Raw genomic sequence first — 21,074 nt, 5'->3', positions numbered from 1 at the left:
TCAAACAAGTTTAATCCCATCTTATTCTTTAAATGCCAATCACAAGTCGGTAGCCTGCAATTTACTTATTGTTGTTTGTAAATGTAAATAATTTTTTGTTTTTTTTTTTGTATATTATTTTGTATCTTATAAAGACCGTTGGATTTCTAATTGATAATGTTTTACAGTTTTTAATGGCGGGCCGTTAAAAGTTTGTTAATCTATACAAGAGTTCATTGTAGTCGGCCGTACAGTCTGATCAAAAGTTTGCTTGTGAATATTTGTGTCGATGACAATAAAACTACATCTTATATCAATAGTTAAATCATTTTTTTTAATGCTGGATGATAGGGTACAGACACATACCATGGGTGCCCGTTCACCTTTCTTTGAATTGTCTGCAGAGTGAAACGTTTACTGTACTTCAATCATTTATTTCGAATTTCAAACATATGGTTTATTAAATCTACAAAAACATGTTTTCATAGAGAAATGACACATACGTTCGTTCAGATATGCATTTTCCTCCTCAATCCTATCCTCTTCCTCATCATCGGACACATCAATTAAATCTCTAACGCAGTTGTGTATGAAAACATACTGATCCTGCAATAATGAAAATCTTTTGAAAAATAACTTTAAATACAAAACACGATATTTCGTATACAGATTCAATACATCCACCTTCTCGGGATTTACATTAGCGTGATATGCCACAATAAAATTAAAGTATCGTTAATAAAAATATAAAACAACACGTTTAATAATTTATTGCGTCCGAAGCGCTTTTCTGGATTTACCTTCATCAGGAACGCTCAAAGCCAAACATTTGAAATCCGAAGATGTATAAGTACCGTAAAAGAGGCACTGCGAGGTCTATCGGAAAATTGCTTTCACATTTCAACCTATATTAATAAAGTTAGATACCAAGTATCAAATGATTCTTGAAGACAAAAATATTTCTCAATAAGTATAGAAATCGATGCAAATTCACAGAATTAACATATATTGAGTTGCCGGAAGTTGTGTTACGTTTTTGACTTTTGTTATAATGTTACAGACGTTAGGAGAAGATGGTTGACTGTTTTGGAAATCTGTATAACAGATTACCAATCCTTTCTATTTTCCCCGAATATCGTCGTTACCAACTTAGAACTATGCCAATATTTGTACTTTTTTTTCTATTTTGCTCAACTTTCAAGGACGAATGAAGGACTCATGGAATGATGAGGGCAGGCAAGCAATTGAGTTCACCATGTTCTTTTGAATTTAAAAATTGGTTGTGCAATGCAAATAAAATTTAAAGTTTGTTTATCAGACCTGCATGTTGCAGTAAATGTCTTATCGAATGTTGTTTTGTATCAATATCAACGATTTCTTAATTTTTGAAAAGAACCTGGTACTTAACATATGAAAATAACAGAATATATATGTCAACTTAGAATTGATAATAAATATACCTCTGTTTGCACCATGTTTAGCCTGTAATTTCGCATATTCAATACTGTTCCAAATATGTCCACTTGTGTACACTTAGATCGGATTTCTTGCATAAGAATATCCATGACGATAAAAGTTCCTGTACGGCCAACCCCAGCGCTGAAAATGTATGGGGAAAATTAATGTTATTGAAGTTCTTCAGTCAAGGGCATGTTTTTCTAATTTGCACAGATTAAGTATAAGTATCATAAAAATTCTCAGAATGACCCTTCAAAATAAAAAAAAAAAGGTTTTATCCGAAAAACTGAGCTGAAGAAAAACTTGTACGAACTAGTGTTCTGAAAGATTTTATTTTGAACCTGAGAATTTCAAATGCAAATATTTAGTCTTTTTTTTTAACTGTATGTAATATCTTTTGAGTTTTGTGTCAGCTTTTTTTTATATATTTTCTTTTATCAAACATATAAAATGTACAACTGTTACGGTACATACTTCAAAACAACACGTTTATAGATAAATAAAGTGGGTTTTTTTTGTGTATATAATCTAAGAAAAGAAATGCTAAAACTATTTAATGATCACTTGTGCATAGTTGAAAAAGAAGAAACATGGGTTTTAATCTGGTTTTATTTTAAAATACATAAAATATATTAATATGTAATGTAATGAAGAAGAATCTAAATAATATAGTTTTACAAGGGTATCAAATAAACTGATCTTTGATATTTGAAATCAACATGTGTATATATTGATGAAAACAATAATGGATACTCTGATGTGAACAGCATTTTTGCATTTTCAGTTACATTGACTAATATTTTAAAACAAATTGATATGATATTGTACTGTTTAACTACTGGATAGTGACACAGATGGACGACTTCATATAGATATATGAGAAAGATCAACTAAAATCGACACGACGCACAACTGACGGTCACCATCATCGTTTGCCCTAGGTTTTGTTGTCTACATACACACATGTATTACTATAAAAAGAGAAAGCATACCTGTAATGAACTATGACAGGACTATTCATATATGTTGTTTAAAAATGAATAAATTATAGCATACCTACAATGAACTATTATAGGACCATTCATATTAGGTTGGATTTCTTTTCTAACTGTATCAACAAAATTGATCATATTACTAGATGTTTTTGGTGTACCCATATCTGGCCATGATAAATAATTGTAATGCTTTATTCGTCTTTCCACATCCCCCTGAAAAGATAATGGTGATATGAATTGCGTTTCATGATTATTACCTTAATATATTTAAGACACATTATTACCTTAATATATTTAAGACACATTATTACCTTAATATATTTAAGACACATTATTACCTTAATATATTTAAGACACATTATTACCTTAATATATTTAAGACACATTATTACCTTAATATATTTAAGACGGCAGCAGATGGTGGTCTTTGAAGCAAGAAAGTTTTGTTATCTATGTAATGCAATCTTGATATACTGTTGCTTGACAAACTATGTCTAGCGTTATAATCATTATCCCGAACTGGTTGTCCGTTATAATGTGCATGTGTCTTAACTCACTTTGACATTTTTTTTGCGGTCACAGCTTTGTGGATAAAGTCGTTTGCTCTGTTATTTTGTTCTTTTCCCATTACGTAGTTTTGACTGAGTTATAATCACACAAAGAATCACATATTGTTAACCATAAAGCATGAATTTATTGTTTAAGTGCTTTAGATTAATGCATATAATTAAATTGCTTCACCCTTTAAAATGCATGAAATGACTTGTGAATGACATTTATTTTTGGCGATATGTTTGATTTCAAAAACTGTTAATGTATAATTATTGTGCATGTAGATGTGGATTCGTTTGTTTTCGTGGATACCAGTTTTGATGGATTCAGGCATGATTGTGTATTCGTGGATAATTGATGTCATGTTATTTTTTCAAATACGATAATCAGTATTTCGATGAACACTTTAATAAGGATTAAACAGTTACCCACGAAAATTACAAAATTTGTATAGCACGAGTTATAGTAAATCCATAGTATTGTCTTATGTTTAGTATCTATGTCGAATTTGAAAGCCTTATATATGCAACAACGCTAATAAATCTTTGAATGAAAAAAATAAAATACAAAAAATACGTCCTGAACTTCGAGGAAAATTCAAAACGGAAAGTCCATTATCACATGGCAAAATCAAAAGCTCAAACACATCTAACGAATAGACAACAACTGTCATATTCCTGACTTGGTACAGGCATTTTCCTATGTAGAAATCTTTGATTGAACCAAAGTACAATAATACAATGACGAGATGTATAAATTCAGAGCCACGTCATATATGTAAAACAAATAGCAAAAGGTCAAAGAAAAGAATACGAGAATATCATAAACAATAAAAACAAACAAATTTTTAACAAAGAATCACATAAAGACATATATTGTATTTCACCACCTAATTCACGGCTTTCTTATTTTTGCATTTTATTTATGTAAATGGATAGATGTATAGTTGGTGATGGGTGCATAGTAAGAGACGCATTAAAACCTGCCAATGCATCTGATCTCGTCTTTGAAGGAGTTCATGTGATTCCCTAAGTTTTTCCTGTTTTTTTTTGGTACCATGTTTATTTTCCCATTTTTTTTAATTGAACATCTGTATACAACTGTTACCTTAATTTACACAGTCTTTGAAGTACATAATATAACGTTTCCGGTGCTAATTATGTGCACGGGATTCGTTAGTGATGCTTGAATCCACAATATGTTAATACATGGAACTATTTCAATTTTGCATTAACATAGACATTCGAAAATAAGTTGTCGTACATTGGAAATTTAAATAAACTGTTAACAGATTCAATGAATTAAAAGTGATGCAGTGAAAAATCAATAGGACACACAACATACGGCCCAAAGACTTAGTTATCGTCCTTTGGTTTTCGTTGTCTACGAATATAGTCCATAGTGTAAACAGTGTTTAACTTGTGAGTTGTTTTCATACAATTTCCCAATTTATTTCCTGATATTTCATGCATGAAATATTAAGTAAGTGAATGAAGTTACATGTTAACACAATGTAGGTGCTAAATCTTTATGTTAAGTACTGATTAGGTCTAGTTAAACAATATCAAAATTAGAATGTCTGAAACTGTCAAACTGAATTTTTGACCCCTTTTACATAGAATTGTCAATATTTTGAGTTAGAGCAGACTTTTCTTTAATTTTGATATCATTTTTCCAATAAAAATACACTACGCTGTAAAAGAGGGACAAGTGATATCAGAGGGACAGTCAAACTCATAGATAGAAAATAAACTGACAACGACATGGCTAAAAAAAAACAAAAAAAACCAGATATATGAATAATGGTACACAAGACACAACATAGAAAACTGAAGACTAAGCTACACGACCCCCACCAAAAACTTGGGACGATCTCAGGTGCTCCAGAAAATCTGTTTAAGATAGAGCAGGTGCGATTTTTTAAATTTTAATTTATTGTCAAGAGAAATGCAATATGAAATAACTTTGTACGGAATATGGTATTCTAAATACATTATTTTTCATACCTGTATATTGTTGGAGACTAAGAGTATTTGTATAGTACGCTCTTGATTTTCTTTGTCGATTTTCATTGTGAATTTAGTATAACCCACACCATAACCGTAATAACTTTTGGTAAATTTAAAAAAGGAAACTTGACGAAGGTATCAAGCATTGCACAAATACTAAATGAAATATCATATTTACGTTGATTTTGTATATTTAAAGGTATGTATGTATGTATACTTACAAGTCGCAAAGCAATAGTTCGTAGTGTGTAGTCGGATAAATTTGACAATGTTTCAACCTCTACTATAATGTCTCCAAGAAACATTTTTTCATTTGTGTTTTCTGGCCAATATATCTCACACTTTTTCTGAAAAAGAGAAGTGAAGATGTATTTTTTCTCGACATTTTAACATATAATAGTTAAGCTGAGAACAAATCGCTATACTAAAAGAGAACAAATCGCTATATTAAACGAGAACAATATTTCATAACAGGCTTTAGTTATCAATTTATGAAGTATTTGTGCCGTATAAATAAAGACAACAGAAGTATACCGCTATTCGAAAGTCATAAATCGATTGAGTGAAACCAAATTAGGGTTAAATATTAAAATTGATAGACACACATCTAATACAGGACGAAAACAAGAAACAACAGAAACACTAAAGTGCAGCAAAAAAACCCAACGCTAATGCAACACACACAGAAACAAACAATAAGATTTTCCTGACTTAACTCAGGGAATTTTAAGAAAAACTAGCAATACAATAGAACATTACGACATGCTAGTCATTCATGGTATCATTTACTTGGCGTCATCATTTATGTGTAAAGCTATTGCTGTACAACTTCAAATATTTCATTGACATGCCCTTGATATGCAAGACTGATATTTAAAATTTTATACCGAGTTTCCCTAAATGATAAAGATGTTCAATACAAATGAAAACACAGATGTTAGAGTAACTATTATATGTATGTTTAATATGTACCTTTCAATAGTTTTAAGTTTTTCTACTGCAACTGTGAGATGCGTTTAAAAAGGCATATTTGTGTCGCAAATAGAGGCAATAGTAGTATACCGTTGTTTAATAGTCATCAATCGATTTAACTGAACAAATCCGGGTCACAAGCTAAAACTGGTGGAAACTAAATGGAAAAACAGAAACCCTGAACGCCTTCAAAAACAAACACCAACTTGTAACACAAACAATATTTATACCGTTCCTTTGCCGATATCTGGTGTCTAACCTAACCGTAACCAAATGCATCTTTTGGGTTTCAGTCAATATGATTTTAAAGCAACTGATTCGTCGTTCTTAACTTCATAATTGAAGCTCTAGAAAACATTACATTCAATAATTACCCTGCCTCTTTCTATAAGCTGAGTCAGCATAACTACACTACTGACGTTCTGTTCCCAGATCATCCTCCACATTTCTTCTTTAGTTGACGGTAAAGGTCCTTGTGTCGCTATAAATTCTCTTTTTGATCTCTTTCCCTGAATTATATTTGTTCAGATAAGTTTTGGTCTTCAATGACAAATTAAATTATTGTAGGTGATTATCAAAAAAAGTTCACTTGATATTAAATAAGGAGATGTGGTATGATTATCAATAACTATCCACTATAGTTAATATAAATTGGCTTTTAACAATTATTGGCAGCCACAAGGCTTTAAAAATGAAAGAAAATACCATATCGTATTAAAGTATCTTTTTCAGCAACACGACGGGTACCACATGGAGCAGGATCGGCTTACCCTTCCGCAGCACTTAATTTTCCCAGATGGGGGTCGTGTTGCTCTTAAGTTGTTTATGTTGTGTGTTGTTTACTATTGTTTGTCTGTTGATCTTTATTTTCTATTTTAGGCATTTCGACTCATGAGCTTGAATGTCTTTTTTTTATATTTCCCCCTCTCTTTTATAACGAAACAATTTACGAAACACAATTATTGCAGACATGATACGACGACAAACACTAAAATACAGGTTCCTGACTTAGAACAGGCATATAAAGAATGGGACTTGGTAAAACAAGTTTGCTGAATATTCTTCAAATGATTAAAACAAAACCATCCATAAACCTGCCACATGATCTCTTTGAAACTATATATCATCTCTTTGTTAAACACAAAATTAATTGTTGTCAACAGCTATGCGCCTTCAAATAATATTGTTTGATTAAACTTCATTTAAGTGATACCAGTGATGTCTCTCTTTGATAATATAAATCAAGTTTTCTCATTATCGAATTTGTTTTTTTTAGCCATGGCGTTGTCAGTTTGATTTTCAATCTATGAGTTTGACTGTCCTTTTTGTATCGTTCGCCCGTCTCTTACATCATACTTCTATCAATACTTTTATTTTGGTATTGTAAAAGGTTGTACTTTTCTAAAATTTTCTAATGTTGTTTTTACACTCAATTTACTTACAGGTATGTAATTAGCATTTATAAAGTCACTCCCAGTTTCATCTTCAATCCCGATTAATTTAACACGTGAATGATCGACTGAAAGAAAAAAAAAACACGATTCAATATTTGAAATGATATTATTAAGAAAATTCTGTCAATGTATTCGATTCACAAAAGTATAACAAAGGTTCTACATGTAAACTGCATGGTAAATTAAACAAAGAGTAAGTCCCTTAAAACTGACAAATCAAACGCTATTAACAATGTACCAAGATAAAAGCCACATCATTATTTTTGACGTGGTACATCCATTAACCGATAAACATAGTCTTGACGAAAAAGTAGAAACATTTATAGATACACCTATTACATCTCTATTGTAACTTTTCCACAACTTGAACACACAAATTTCTTTCACAAAAAGGGCACAAGACGTTTTAAATATCTAGTTTTTTGCTGGAATTCAGCTTACTTTGTGAAATATAATACAGAGTCAAGGAAAAAATACACCGAAGAGGATACCACTGCCATGCTGGACTTTTTAATTGACAACATACCTGTTGAATTTAGAGGTTTGGTCTTCCAACAGACTATTGGAATCCCAATGGATACCAATTGAGCTCCTTTACTTGCAGATTTGTTTTTATATTCCTATGAAACAGAAATTATCCAAGGGCGTGTACAGAAAGGAGAAAAGAAATTAGCACAGACTTTTAATTTCACCTTTCGGGATATTGATGATGGACTGTCTCTTAATAATAATAGATTCAGTGATCACTTACATTTAATATTTCCAAGTGAACTTGAAATTAAAGATACTACCGAAACAGATAAATCTGCTTCATATTAAGATCTTTTTCTTAAAATGACTACTGATGGTAGGTTGAATACCAAAATTTATGACAAACGCGATGATTTTAATTTTCCTATAGTCAACTTTCCATTTCTGTGTAGCAGCATCCCAGCGGCACCGGCATATGGAGTTTATGTGTCTCAATTGATACTTTACTCTAGAGCTAGCTCAAAGTACGTTGATTTTGTTGAACGAGGAATACTGCTTTCTCAAAAGTTGCCGAGACAGGGCTATGAATCAATCAAATTGAAAGCATCACTCAAGAAATTTTACGGTCGCCATTATGAGCTAATTGGCCATTATGACAAAAGTGTGTCAGAAATCATATCTGATATAATTTCCTTAGTCATAAAAACCTTCCATCATTACCGAACTGAACAGAGAAATAACACGATCGGTGCCGTATACGGAGCAGGAAATGCTTACCCTTCCGGAGCATTTGATTTCCCTCCCGATTTTAAGTGAAGTTCGTGTTGTTTCTTATTTATTATTAACTGTTGATGTAAATGTCCTTTGGTTTTATGAAATTTTGTTCACTCCTTGGTTTTAATTGTTATTATCTTGAACTTATTCAGAATGGCAACACAAGTAATTCATCGGTTCAAAACACAGATAGGTATTTAAGAAGAATCAATGTAGTAAGATTAGCTTATACATATACAGTTATGTAGGTTTTTTCATGCAAGTACTTTGTAAAATACCGGTTGACATGATATTAAGTTGGTGCATAATTGTGTCGTACCTATCAAACTAAATAGCCAACACAAATACAAATACAATTGAGAATGGAAATGGGGAATGAGTCAAAGATACAACAACCCGACCATAGAGCAGGCAACAGCCGAAAGCCACCAATGGTCTTCAATGCAGCAAGAAACTCCTGCACCCGGAGGAGTCCTTTAGCTGGCCCCTAAACAAATATGTGACTAGTTCAGTGATAATGGACGTCATACTAAAATCTAAATTACACACAAGAAACTAAAATAAATAATAATTCAAGAATAACAAAGGCTAGAGGCTCCTGACTTGGGACCGGTGCAATAAAAAAACAACACCGGCGGGTTAAACATGTTTTTTTAGATTTCAACCCTCCCCCTATACCTCTAGTCAATGTAGAAAATAAACGCACAACAATACGCATAGTAAAACTTGTTTTAAGGGAAGTTTGTTTCAAATAGGATAAGTGCGTTTCAACACAAACATTTATAAAAAGTTATATTTTGACAACCTGAGCTTTGAAGTACTTACATGGAAGTATGTTGGTGTATCTGTTTTTCGGTCTGTTTTCTTGAATTTGGGATACTTCAGTTGAGTGTTTTGGACTTAAAATTCCTAACTCCTACAATGTACGAAGTTATGGTTAAATTCACTTTTGAATGATGCTATCACAAAGAAATTTCTATATTGCTTAACAAATACAAGCTTTGTTTAAGTCTTGAAAAGCACATGATAATTTGTAGTTTTCAACTAGACATTTTATATATTCGACCGTTTTAAAGACAATTAAGTTTAGTTCATTTTATTAATACAAGAAGTGAAAAATGCATGAACATAGTGGTAAACACTCAGAATTACGGAATACCAAATAGATTGATTATTGTTGTTGCAAACTTTGAATTCTCATTTATACCTTAAATTCCTGTGAAAATCCCATGTTTGAATTTCCTGACATCATTCCAACGTGTCTGTGAAACTCTGAAACTTTAATGGGCCTGAAATAGAAAGATAGTCACAGTAAAATTAAGGTAGCACAATACAGGGATTTTTTTACTTCCAATCACTAACCTTTAAAATGCTGTAACTTTCTTATGAATGCATAGAAAATAATAAAAGAGGTATATATAGATAGATAAAAGATTAATCTTTTAAATGAATGCAATATTTGTATTATGCAATCATTATGTAATTAGTGGCAAAATCTGGGTAAGTTCACTTGAATTAATTTAGCTCTATCATCTCTAACTATTCAGAAAATTTTAACGAAATCTTAATCAACACATCATGGGCTTCAAAAGGCTGTCTCAAATTGTCTCTATGGTATTCCATTCTCTAAAAAATCACTAATTAGTGTAAACATCCTAACCACATAAAAGAAGATGATGTTAAATGAGGTGTAAAATGTGTTCTATACATTCTATCTGAAATCTGAGACACCCTTTTGTAGATAATGGCCATAGGAACAACATATAATAAAATCAACCCTCTAGGGATACCTATGCAGAAGCTAATTTCATTTTAAAGTGGAAATTTGGTGAAAAATATTTTAGACTCAGTTAACATTATAATTGGTTACATAATTGTTGCATAATACTAACATTGCATTAATTTGAAAGAGTAATCTATTAGCTATCCAAAACTACCACTTTTATAAATTTTCAAGCATTATTAAGAAAGATACAGCATTTTAAGACTTGGAAGTTGGAGTTGTAAAATCTTTGTATTGTGCTACCATAAGGTTCATACGACTAAATAATTATTGAAGATATAGCAGATATGATTTATGCAGTAATTTTATAATAACATGAAAATGAGCACATTCGCGTTGTAAAACATGAACGCATAGATATATTTACACATATGAGAAATGATCACTAATAATATATAAAAAAAAATTTGAAAAAGAAATGCTAAAATCTATCAAAATTTCATTTTTAAATTCATTGCATATCAATATATTCTATAAATTTTAATAGTAAGAATTAAAATGTAAAAACAAAATGGGCATGAAGTAATTCAATTGGTCTACTGATTATAATGTTCCTGGTGAGAATGGGAATTTTTGAAGAAAGGACGAGGGGTAGAAAAACAATTGTCCTGTCCCCAATTCAAGTACCTATGACTTTTGATACCTTTCATTAAATATTTTACAAAATTTCATCTTTCAACACTTAACATACTTCCAACCACGCTCTGAATGCCCGCGATTTCGCGGGTGTGTTCTAGTGGTCATTGAAACAAGAAAAATACACAAATATGACTGTATGCTTGGGCTGTATATATAAGTCCCAGATTCTGTTTTAAAGTAAATCTTATGGAAATAAAATAGCATTTATAAATGATTATTTATTAGAAAATGTCAATTCATTTTTCCTGGACCTGGTGAAAAGGGGGAGAGGTGATACAAATTGTTAATTATCCTTGAAAATAAGAGGGGAAAGAAATATGACATGCCGTTTTAAAAAAAAAACAAATCTTGTATGGTATAAAAAAATAGTTTAATTTGTTTGCTGAATAAATTCTCAAAACGAGTTTTGAAATAGAAGAAGAAGAAATTTTATTTGTGAGTACTGTATTTTGGAATGAAGAGATACCCAAATATAAATGTATGCCATCCTTATCGACTTCAAACATATATGTGTACATATTTTTTTTAAAACAAATCAGAAGTTTCACCTGGTAATCGTAATTATAAACCAATAAAAAATCGTACTATTCGAATCAACATGTAAATGTATTTTACATAACAGTTGTTGTAAACAGACATTACACACAGATGTCAATATTTACACATCTACCGAGAAGTTGTCACAAATCACACATGTGGACGCTGGTATAATTAATTACATAACGGCCATTTTAAGAAGTCAAATCAAGCTGGGATTTATTTTGTTTTTCTTCTGATTATTATTTTTTTTTCTTCTGCCGTCTGAGATGCTTTTTTTTCTTACAACATATCGAATGGATTTTTTGGCCAATGATGTTGTGCAGTAATGGGGGTTTCAAAACTCACCCTGTGTGACCGAACACTTATTCTTATAGGAGTTATCTCTCCGCGTCCCCTTTTTCTTGTTATCGCTATATCTCTAATACCGTAAAAGATTTTAGCTGTTTTCACCAAATTGTTGAATGATTTGGTTTATTTTGACTTGAGTGATCGGAAGACATCTTATGGGAGTTATTTCCCTTTGAAAATTTAAGATAGGCGATTTGTTGTAGAGGCCAACAGTCTTTTGATTTTAAGTCCTTAGTCCATTTGAACGAAATTGAGGTCAAGGTCAAAGGTCAAGGTCATGTTCTAAATTTTGAATTTTGCTTGTTATCGTTATTCCACAGAATCTGTGACAGTTAATGATATGATGTGTTTGCCAAATAACTGTTTACATTAAGGCGCAACTTTAACCTATTTCAGTCAAAGTGTTTTGGTTAACCTTTATAGGAGTTTTCTCCCCTTATGTATTTCAAATCAGTATTTCTCCACAACCATACAGGTGATTGACCTCCGGTCTTCCGTTTTGAGTTCACTGACCTATGACCTTGAAATTGAGATCAAGGTCGAAGGTCAAGGTCATCTTATAAATTTGAATTTTGCTTGTAATTGTTATTCAAAAGAAACTGTTACAGTTAATGATATGATTTGTTTGCCAAATTACTGTTTACAAAAAGGCGCAACTTCAACCTATTCCAGTCAAAGTGTTTTGGTTAACCCTTGTAGGAGTTTTCTCCCCTTATGTATTTGAAAACAGTATTTCTCCACAACCATACAAATGATTGATCTGGGGTCTTTTGATTTGAGATTACTGACTTATGACCTTGAAATTGAGGTCAAGGTCAAAGGTCAATTTGACGTTCTAGATTTTGACTTTGCTTAAAATTATTTGCTGTTCATAATAAAACAATTAAGTCTTCTGCATATACCTATTAATCTTATTTTTTTATATCAATTTGAAGAACCAAATTACATCAACAAGGAGTGACATTTTCTAACATCGTTTTTTAAATTTCATTCTTATTATCGAGGTGGAAAGACCTTCAATTGTTCTCTGCAGAATTAGTTTTTAATCTTTAATTGATTCCGATATGCTTGATTTTCGAACTAATAGAATTAATATTATTCTTTATTTTTTTTCAAATTAGAATTTACATGTAAAATAGAAAGGATGGATTTGTTTTTGGAAAATGCCTGTACCATGTTAGGAATTTGGCAAAAATTTTTTTACCTGTCACCTTAATTGATGTAGTTTGATTTTGTCAGTTTTTTTTTAACTTCCCCTTTACAATTTGCCTTTAGGTTCTGTATTTTGTTCTATGCTCCAAAGCCTTCTTTCAATTAAAACAGAAACAAATTATTTTTGTACACCCAAATACAATTTCCAATAGCATATTATACATGTTTAACAATTTTACATTGAATATTTTGAATAGATATTATAGCCTGGCATCCGGTCCAATCTAGCTGCGCGTCGCAAGGGCTAGTTTGGGAACAAATACCACGTGATCGATTCAGTGCCAGTTGACTATGAATCTCAAGTGAGGCTGAATAAATATTTGCATAAATTTTGATGTTTGATGTAAACCAGCAATATTGAAATCCAATTCACACCTTGGTTATGTGAAATCTTAAACTTTTAACTTTCTCACCAGGCGATTGCTGATAAGAATTAACCCTTTTCTGCTTACTAATTATCATCGAACTAATAATTAGATATGATAACACTATACATCAATTCATAAAGAAAAATAATTACAGTCTATTTTTTACTTATTGGTGTTAAACAAGAATTGATTGGATACAGATGTAAAACAATCATTGCGCGACAAAATAAGTATTAACCAATCATTAACAGGAAGTATATTGATACACGCATGGCTATACTGACAAGATTAGCCAGGACCCCAGGCTATAGATATTATAACTAATAATTGGGTCCCCTTCTTTCATTAAGAAAACAAATAATTTTGATATCGAAAATCAATACACCTTCACAACAAATATTACAAACCATGGTAAAAAAAAAATATTAAAAAGAATCGGAGGAACAAGAAACAATACTTAACATATTGTATGCTTCTCTCGTTGTCTGGAGGTAGAAAGAATTACACAAAATTAATATCATAAACTATTGTGTCATACGTAGTGGTTATACCGAGCTTCATCACCATTATTGAATAGTCCGTAAAATAGTTATAATTTAACAATCTGCATTATGGACGTACTATAGGTGAACATGTACGTAATACGGGTGGGAACCAATTGACGTTTTTAGTCCGTGGTACCATAAGTCCGTAACTGAACCTGAGTAGCTCCTGTGTTTTGAGTATTAAGCACATTTTTATTATATTCGAAGGAGAGTCTTTCTATGTGGTTTAGGCAATAGTCTTTCGGGCTTATGAATCCTTAGCCTTCATATTTTGGGTTTGGACGTTCCTAATGCAGTTATATCACAAAGAGCCGCAAACACATCAAAAGTATTATATGTTGTTTTCATTTACTTCGTTGTAGACAAGTAAGGAATTTCAAGACTTAATCAGTGTAAATAAATATCGCTAAAATGACAAATCTACGTGACCGGAATACAGCACAGATAAACGCATTAAAACTCAGCACTAAAAATACATAAATAAAAAATATCATAGTTCATTACAACATGTAAACCGTAGAATAACAACGGATATCTCCATTTAATACAGCACAGGACACCACGAACAGTGGCAGTGGCGGATGTTTTTGACGTATATATAACATTCAAATTTATTCAAATATATGGAACAAGATCCAAAAATTCCCAACTATTTTCACGTTACTAGTTCTAATGATTATCATGATTATGACGGTCTTGAATGTCTATCTTAAATTTTGAGTGTGATGACGTCATCATTATATGAACTAACACAATACTTTATCCATGGAAAATGAAAAATTAAAATGTAACTATACTGATAAATAGGATATTTGTGAAACGTAACAAAAATACATAATTCAAATCACAAAAGATAAGAAATAACTTAAAACCCAACAGAAACATCATAGCTAAGCACCTTAATGTTGGATGTATAAATACCGAGACATGTCGTATAGAAATGAGGATTTACACTCAGGAAAACAGTCGAATTCTAAAACAGTTAACGTTCGGTACTTTGCAGACAGATATCATAGAGAACACATGGCCCTTTTTGATTCAAATATTAGATCTATTAATTTGAATTTTTAACAATAAACAGTCATAAATGAGGGTTTTGGAAGGTACAATTTGTGCAATGCATTTTGATATATCGTTTACAGATGACACAATATTGTATTGCAAATGCGTTAAATATGTAGTTATCAGAAAAGTTATAAAAAGCGCCGTGTTTTAGGAACGCATTAAAAAACTATACCATGAAACGGAAATTTAAATGATTCTTCAAAAGAAAGTTTATTTTTAATGTGGTTCAATTCGAAAATGATGATGTGGGTCGGTTGGGAAAAGCAAAACTTTACAACACAAAGGATGATTTTAGATTTCAAATTATGAACTTTTACATTCAATGCAGCAACATTTCAGCAGCGCCTCTATATTGAGCATATATCTCATTATATGACATTCAACAACTTGCATTTCCTATCATGACAAAAATAACCACTTACATAAAAACTTGTGCTTAAATTGTTCCTAGTGATTGTGAAATTGTAATCTTTTGAACGGGTTTTACGATTTGGTTGACAGTTATGCATTGTCTGTGTCATAAATAACCACAAATATATTCCGATTGTTACAATCGTCAGGTTATGTTTTTCCTCCAAATGTTTGCCACTGAATGATATTCATCACCGCATTGGTATTTACCATGTTCAACTTGACGGTTGTCAGTGGTAGAGCAGCATGTACCTACCCTTCAGGAGCTTCAGAATGAACCCACAGTTTTTCGTAGGGCTCATTCTGTAATGTTCTTTTTAGTGTTTTATTTCCTTGTCTGGCATTTCTTCTTCCTCTTTTGTATTTGTCATGACAGTATAACTTCGAATTATGACAGTTGTCGGTCCCCTAGTATTTCCGACCTTTTAATGTCAAAATATTAAGGCTGAAGCGTAATTTTAACAACAATATATATTCACACAACTCCTGTGAAAGAGCTAGCTATTGTTCCTTTCGGTCGTATTGTATTACCTTTTCTAACAGAAATAAGGTGACAATTTTTTACCCACCAAACAAGGTCCTCTATGCAATTTTGTTGTGTCTCGTATGTTACTGTTCATTTTCAGCGTATTGTATTTGACATCTATCTAAAGGTTGGCACGATACTCAGGGGCTTGAATTTTCTATCAAGGTTCAACTTAATAAAGGGTTGTTGCTGAAATGGATGCTTTTAACCACGTATTAAGTTGAAATTACCCCTTCGAAATATTTAACAGACACCCTCACGAATTGGTTGACTGTGATGGAATGTATGTTACATGTACATAGACATGATAGATGACAACGGATGTGTTCCATTGGTTGCCATTACAATCCCGTCCCCTATATCATGAAAATGACCTACAAATATAGACTTATCACCGAGTTTGTACTAAGATGAGCAACACGACGAGTGCAACATGTTGAGTAGGATTTGCTTAGCTATCTGGAGCACATACGATCTCGTGTTGCCTACTATGTTGTAATTGTGTAGTGTTGTTTATCTGTAGGTCTTTTATTTTGCAATAGCATTGTCAGTTTAGTTTTAGACTTATGAGTTAGAATGTCCCTTTGTTATCTTTCGCCTCTCTATGGTAGGTCCAAACTTATTTACTACTTATCGTCATGTCATTTAGTTTTATGTCAAATAATAAAGGACATACGATACAGTAGCAAGGGCATATATCAACTCAACCAAGTTCAACGTGACGTTACTGATAAAATCGTCACAATTTTCCTGGAATAACACAGACGTTCCGCAATATCAACAGAGAACGATATGCTGAAGCACGTAATATCTGATGTGGGACATCAAAACTATTGATACAATTTTCAATAATTGTCAGTTATTTGAATAACCATGAGATATACGGAATGCATACTTACACAATAATGTAGCATCAACATCAAAGCTTTATTTCGGTATAAGAAGTAATGATACTTCAGGCCTAATGCCGGCGTCACACATTGGCGTACAGACCGGGGTGCACCAAACGTAGAGAGAAAATTAGTTGCAAGCCAGAGGAACGCTAAGAAATCGTTAAACGCACGTTGCATAAGTTTAAAGTACGTCGATATATTAAGTTATACACTTGGTGAACGCTACAACTCGAGGAAATTTTTAGGCAGCATAAAAAGTTTCATCCAGCTCAAGCGTGTGTCTAGCGTATACATGTACGCTACACGCACGTAATACATATGCTAGAAGCGCGTTGAAAACGCTACAGATAAGTTCGAGACACGTTAAGGGCACGTTATATACGCTTTAAGGTCGTTCGACTTTAAGTAAAACGTTGTAACAAACACTCCACATTAGAACGTCCAAGATACGACCGGAGCGCGTCTTATATACGTTCAAAAAACCTTTTTCCTTCGTAGCGTGCATTCCATCTACGGTAGACAAACGCCAAGCATACGCCAACATACGTTTTTGAACGCCCGACAAACGATTTGGTACGCTTCTAGTACGCCCAATACACGCTTATAGCTCGTTGTGTACACTTTACAAATATGACTGACAGGTTGAATGCATCTAAAATTACTAGCGTGTTGGCGGCGTACATGATTTTTTAACACGCCCGGCGTACGTCGGAGCTATACGCTGATGTCTGACCCCGGTATAAAAAAGAGATCTCTGCTGATCGTTTCTAAAAACAAAACCAAGCACCTGAATCAAACTTGTTTCTTTTATGTTTGATTGTGCACTGCTTTGAAAATGGTTTGTCCTTTTGCACAACAAATCAGCAATACATCATTTTCTGCTTAAATTTGTTGTTCATGGCATTCTGCATAATATAACAGTCTTTATTTTTTGTAACCTGTTGGATGCATTTTAGTCTTTTGTCGTTTTTTTCCTTTTGCCTGTTTATTTTCGACTTGTGAGTTTGAATACTCCTTTCGTAAATTTATCTTTCCTCTCTTTAACAATAATTTTATCCTATCTTATTTCCAATTTGGACCCTTCCTTAGTATCTGATAAATCTTAACAAACTTGCCAAAACCATGGTAAAAATATCTCTTTCGGATGAAAGTTTTTGCTATTTTTTCGGCAAAGTATTCAAATGTGAACATATATGTTTTTATCCCAAACAGGCTCATATGTATGTTTAGTAAAACACTCTTCTTTGCATACTTCGATAGAACATATCAACATTGAATTTGTGTCAACCTGTTAGGATAAATGCAATCGGATTTTCATGAACTAATAATTTCGCTAGTCAAGAGGCAATAACTGGTACACTGCGCATCAGCCTGCGCAGTTGTTTCCTACAGTTAATTTCAGAAATTGAACGATCTGAACATAGACTATTATATCGAAATAATCTCCAAACGAAATTTCATCAGGTTTTGTTAGTTTATATATGCTTTGTCCATCTCTAGTTATAAAGTGATGTTATTAAATGAAAGTGATTATTCAGCAAAATTTGAGATATGGGTACACATTTATAAGACAGAAACGTAAGTTCAATGTGCTTTGAAATGTGCAATATAATAATATATCGATATAATAATGTGCATGTGTTTTTTGAAAGTGTGTCCATTACTATAAAACAAGGAATGATCGGAATGCATATAGTTATAAGCAAAGTCTTGGGTTTCGATAAACAAAAAAAAAAAGGCATTGATCAATACTTTCAGTATGCAAAGTTTAATGCGACATAGTTGTTCACCTCTTTCGACGATTATCTTCCAATTCAACTTCTTCTTCAAATCCAGCGTTCATATTGCCTTGTTCTACTTCCTTATGGGTGTTCTTTTTAAAGCATCTGAGCAAAATTAAATCTCAAATGTTATACATATTGCAAAAAAAATATTTATTGGACATTACATATGTACAATGCTTTTCATATACTTCGTATAAAGTCAATTCAGAACAAAGTTACAAGAAGGAGAGATTCTAAAATCTCATAGATAGAGTCAGCCCATCAAACGCAAGGTAGCACAAAGAAACTGAGTAAATTGTATGAATTGGGGTCATGGACATGGTAAGCATCTCATGGTGTCAATCCTGGCTGTCATACAAGTTAGAGTTTTAGTAAGCTTAACACAGCATAAAGAAATGCCTGTACCAAATAAAGGAAACAGTAGTATACCGCTGATTGAAAGTCATATGATTTATGATGTTATTATCATGTATTTTGTTTTGTTTGGTTATTTATTATTTTGTATGTAATAGAGAAGACGTTCTTAGTTGCAAAACATGTGTCTAACTCTATTGTCAATGTTTTGGATATAAAATATGCTTAAACTCACTAAAACTAAGTTATATGATAGTTGTTTTTTTCAATTAAATTGTTTAAATTTGATTTTGCCATTTCAAAAAAAAACTTTTGGTTTTGAATTTCCTTTGGTGTTCGGTATTATTACTTTTTCACTTACTGCTATGCATGCATGTATCACCCGCCATGCAAATTCACACTCAGTCAAAACGGCGAAATTGGAAATAGCACATAAGTTGTAAAATTACTAATCCGACGACCATACAAAATCTTCAGGTCCTTAATTGAAAAAAATGGAATTGATGAATGGACAAATAGTATCAGTTAACCAATTCGTGGGGCGATCACTACACTTTTGTAGAGTCGATTACTGTCGATCTTAATCTGAATAAGTAGGCTTTGTGTAAGGAACACATATCTTTTTATGAAGTCAGTATAAATGGAATGTGGTCGAGCATATCGTACGAACTAACTTCATACAATGGTATAGTTATTATGTAACTGCTGATAAATTGGCTGTTTACAATTAAAAGATAAAAGCATCAAGTTTGTTTTAAATTATATTTTACATTAGTTTTGTTACAATGGTGAAGACTTGATCACGAAGCAGGTCTTCATGTTTTGATAATATCCAAAACATTTCAAATTAACTGAGATATATCTGATGCAAGCACTCATTGAAATGTGAATTTATAAATAATTCTTGGGGGCTTGAATGTATTGTGATTTTACCACGGGTTGACCCTTTATGACAAATATTTTACCAAGAGCGATAGTGAGGGGTAAAGTATCGGCATAAAGGGACAACTCGTGGTAAAATCATGATATATTCAAGTCACCCCCATAGATTATATCGATTCTTATAGGACAAATACGGTAATTGTTTTGGTTCGGAGTGCTCTAGATGAAGGTATTATTTGCCTTTTCCATAAATAAACGCACTATCAAACTGACGTAAAAGAACGGAACTGAATAAGTCCCATGCTTAAACTATTTACAATAACATATTTAGATAGGTTTGGATGAATCTAAATGGTAATTGTACTTGTATGTCTTTTATTATAACAAATGCTTATATAACACATTTAGCATCGTATATTTACGTTTCCTTGTTGTGAAGATTTTCGGTTTAACAAGCGTGTATTTCCCCGAATAATGCTTACATCCTTACGTCATTGTTCTATGACGTCGGGTAGCTCATTCATAAATAAGCATAATTTTATTAGGTTGGAGTACGATCGGAACAGCCCAACCAATATATTCATATTTTACCACGGGTATGTACTCAAAGCGTTTGAAGGACGTCATGTTAAAATTGTCATTTTAAAGGTAAATAAATTAATTGTGCAAGATGCTATGTATAGTTGCCTTTCAAAACGTTTTGTATGAAATTTGATTCACATGAGTATTATATAAAAAATCATACGTTTAAATAGTAATTATTTACTTTACCTAATATATTGTCTACTATAATGTCCTGCTAAATTTCATTTATATTTTTTTGGTGTATTTGTTATTTAAATCAGTGTTCAAAAGTAAGTTTTTACACCCTTCAATCTAAATTTTGAATTTATTGGTCTTTCTTTTTGTATTAAGTTATAGAAAGGTTTTGTTTATTGTGACGTAGAAGTCGATCTATCAATACAGCATATGGAAAAGAATCTTCACGCATATACAAATATAAGTTTAGAAATTACTTAGCACGTGCACAATAATTAAACATCTTAGATAGAACTTATTA

General features: G+C 32.1%; 1 protein-coding gene across 1 annotated transcript in view; it reads right to left on the bottom strand.

Annotated features, from left to right (window-relative positions):
• Positions 1 to 21,074, bottom strand: part of LOC143048697 (receptor-type tyrosine-protein phosphatase eta-like) — a 129,835-nt gene that overhangs the window by 1,593 nt on the left and 107,168 nt on the right. The window contains exons 31-39 of the mRNA XM_076222511.1: positions 18,785 to 18,880; positions 9,872 to 9,953; positions 9,490 to 9,580; positions 7,408 to 7,484; positions 6,340 to 6,474; positions 5,215 to 5,340; positions 2,494 to 2,645; positions 1,440 to 1,578; positions 483 to 585 (exon numbers count right to left, since the gene is read on the bottom strand). Of these exons, the coding sequence (XP_076078626.1) occupies positions 483 to 585; positions 1,440 to 1,578; positions 2,494 to 2,645; positions 5,215 to 5,340; positions 6,340 to 6,474; positions 7,408 to 7,484; positions 9,490 to 9,580; positions 9,872 to 9,953; positions 18,785 to 18,880 (1,001 nt within the window). The remainder of the gene's footprint in view (positions 1 to 482; positions 586 to 1,439; positions 1,579 to 2,493; positions 2,646 to 5,214; positions 5,341 to 6,339; positions 6,475 to 7,407; positions 7,485 to 9,489; positions 9,581 to 9,871; positions 9,954 to 18,784; positions 18,881 to 21,074) is intronic.

Source organism: Mytilus galloprovincialis, chromosome 10 (genome assembly GCF_965363235.1).
Source record: "Mytilus galloprovincialis chromosome 10, xbMytGall1.hap1.1, whole genome shotgun sequence".
Lineage (NCBI taxonomy): Eukaryota > Metazoa > Mollusca > Bivalvia > Mytilida > Mytilidae > Mytilus > Mytilus galloprovincialis.
This window is presented reverse-complemented; position numbering and strand designations above follow the sequence as displayed.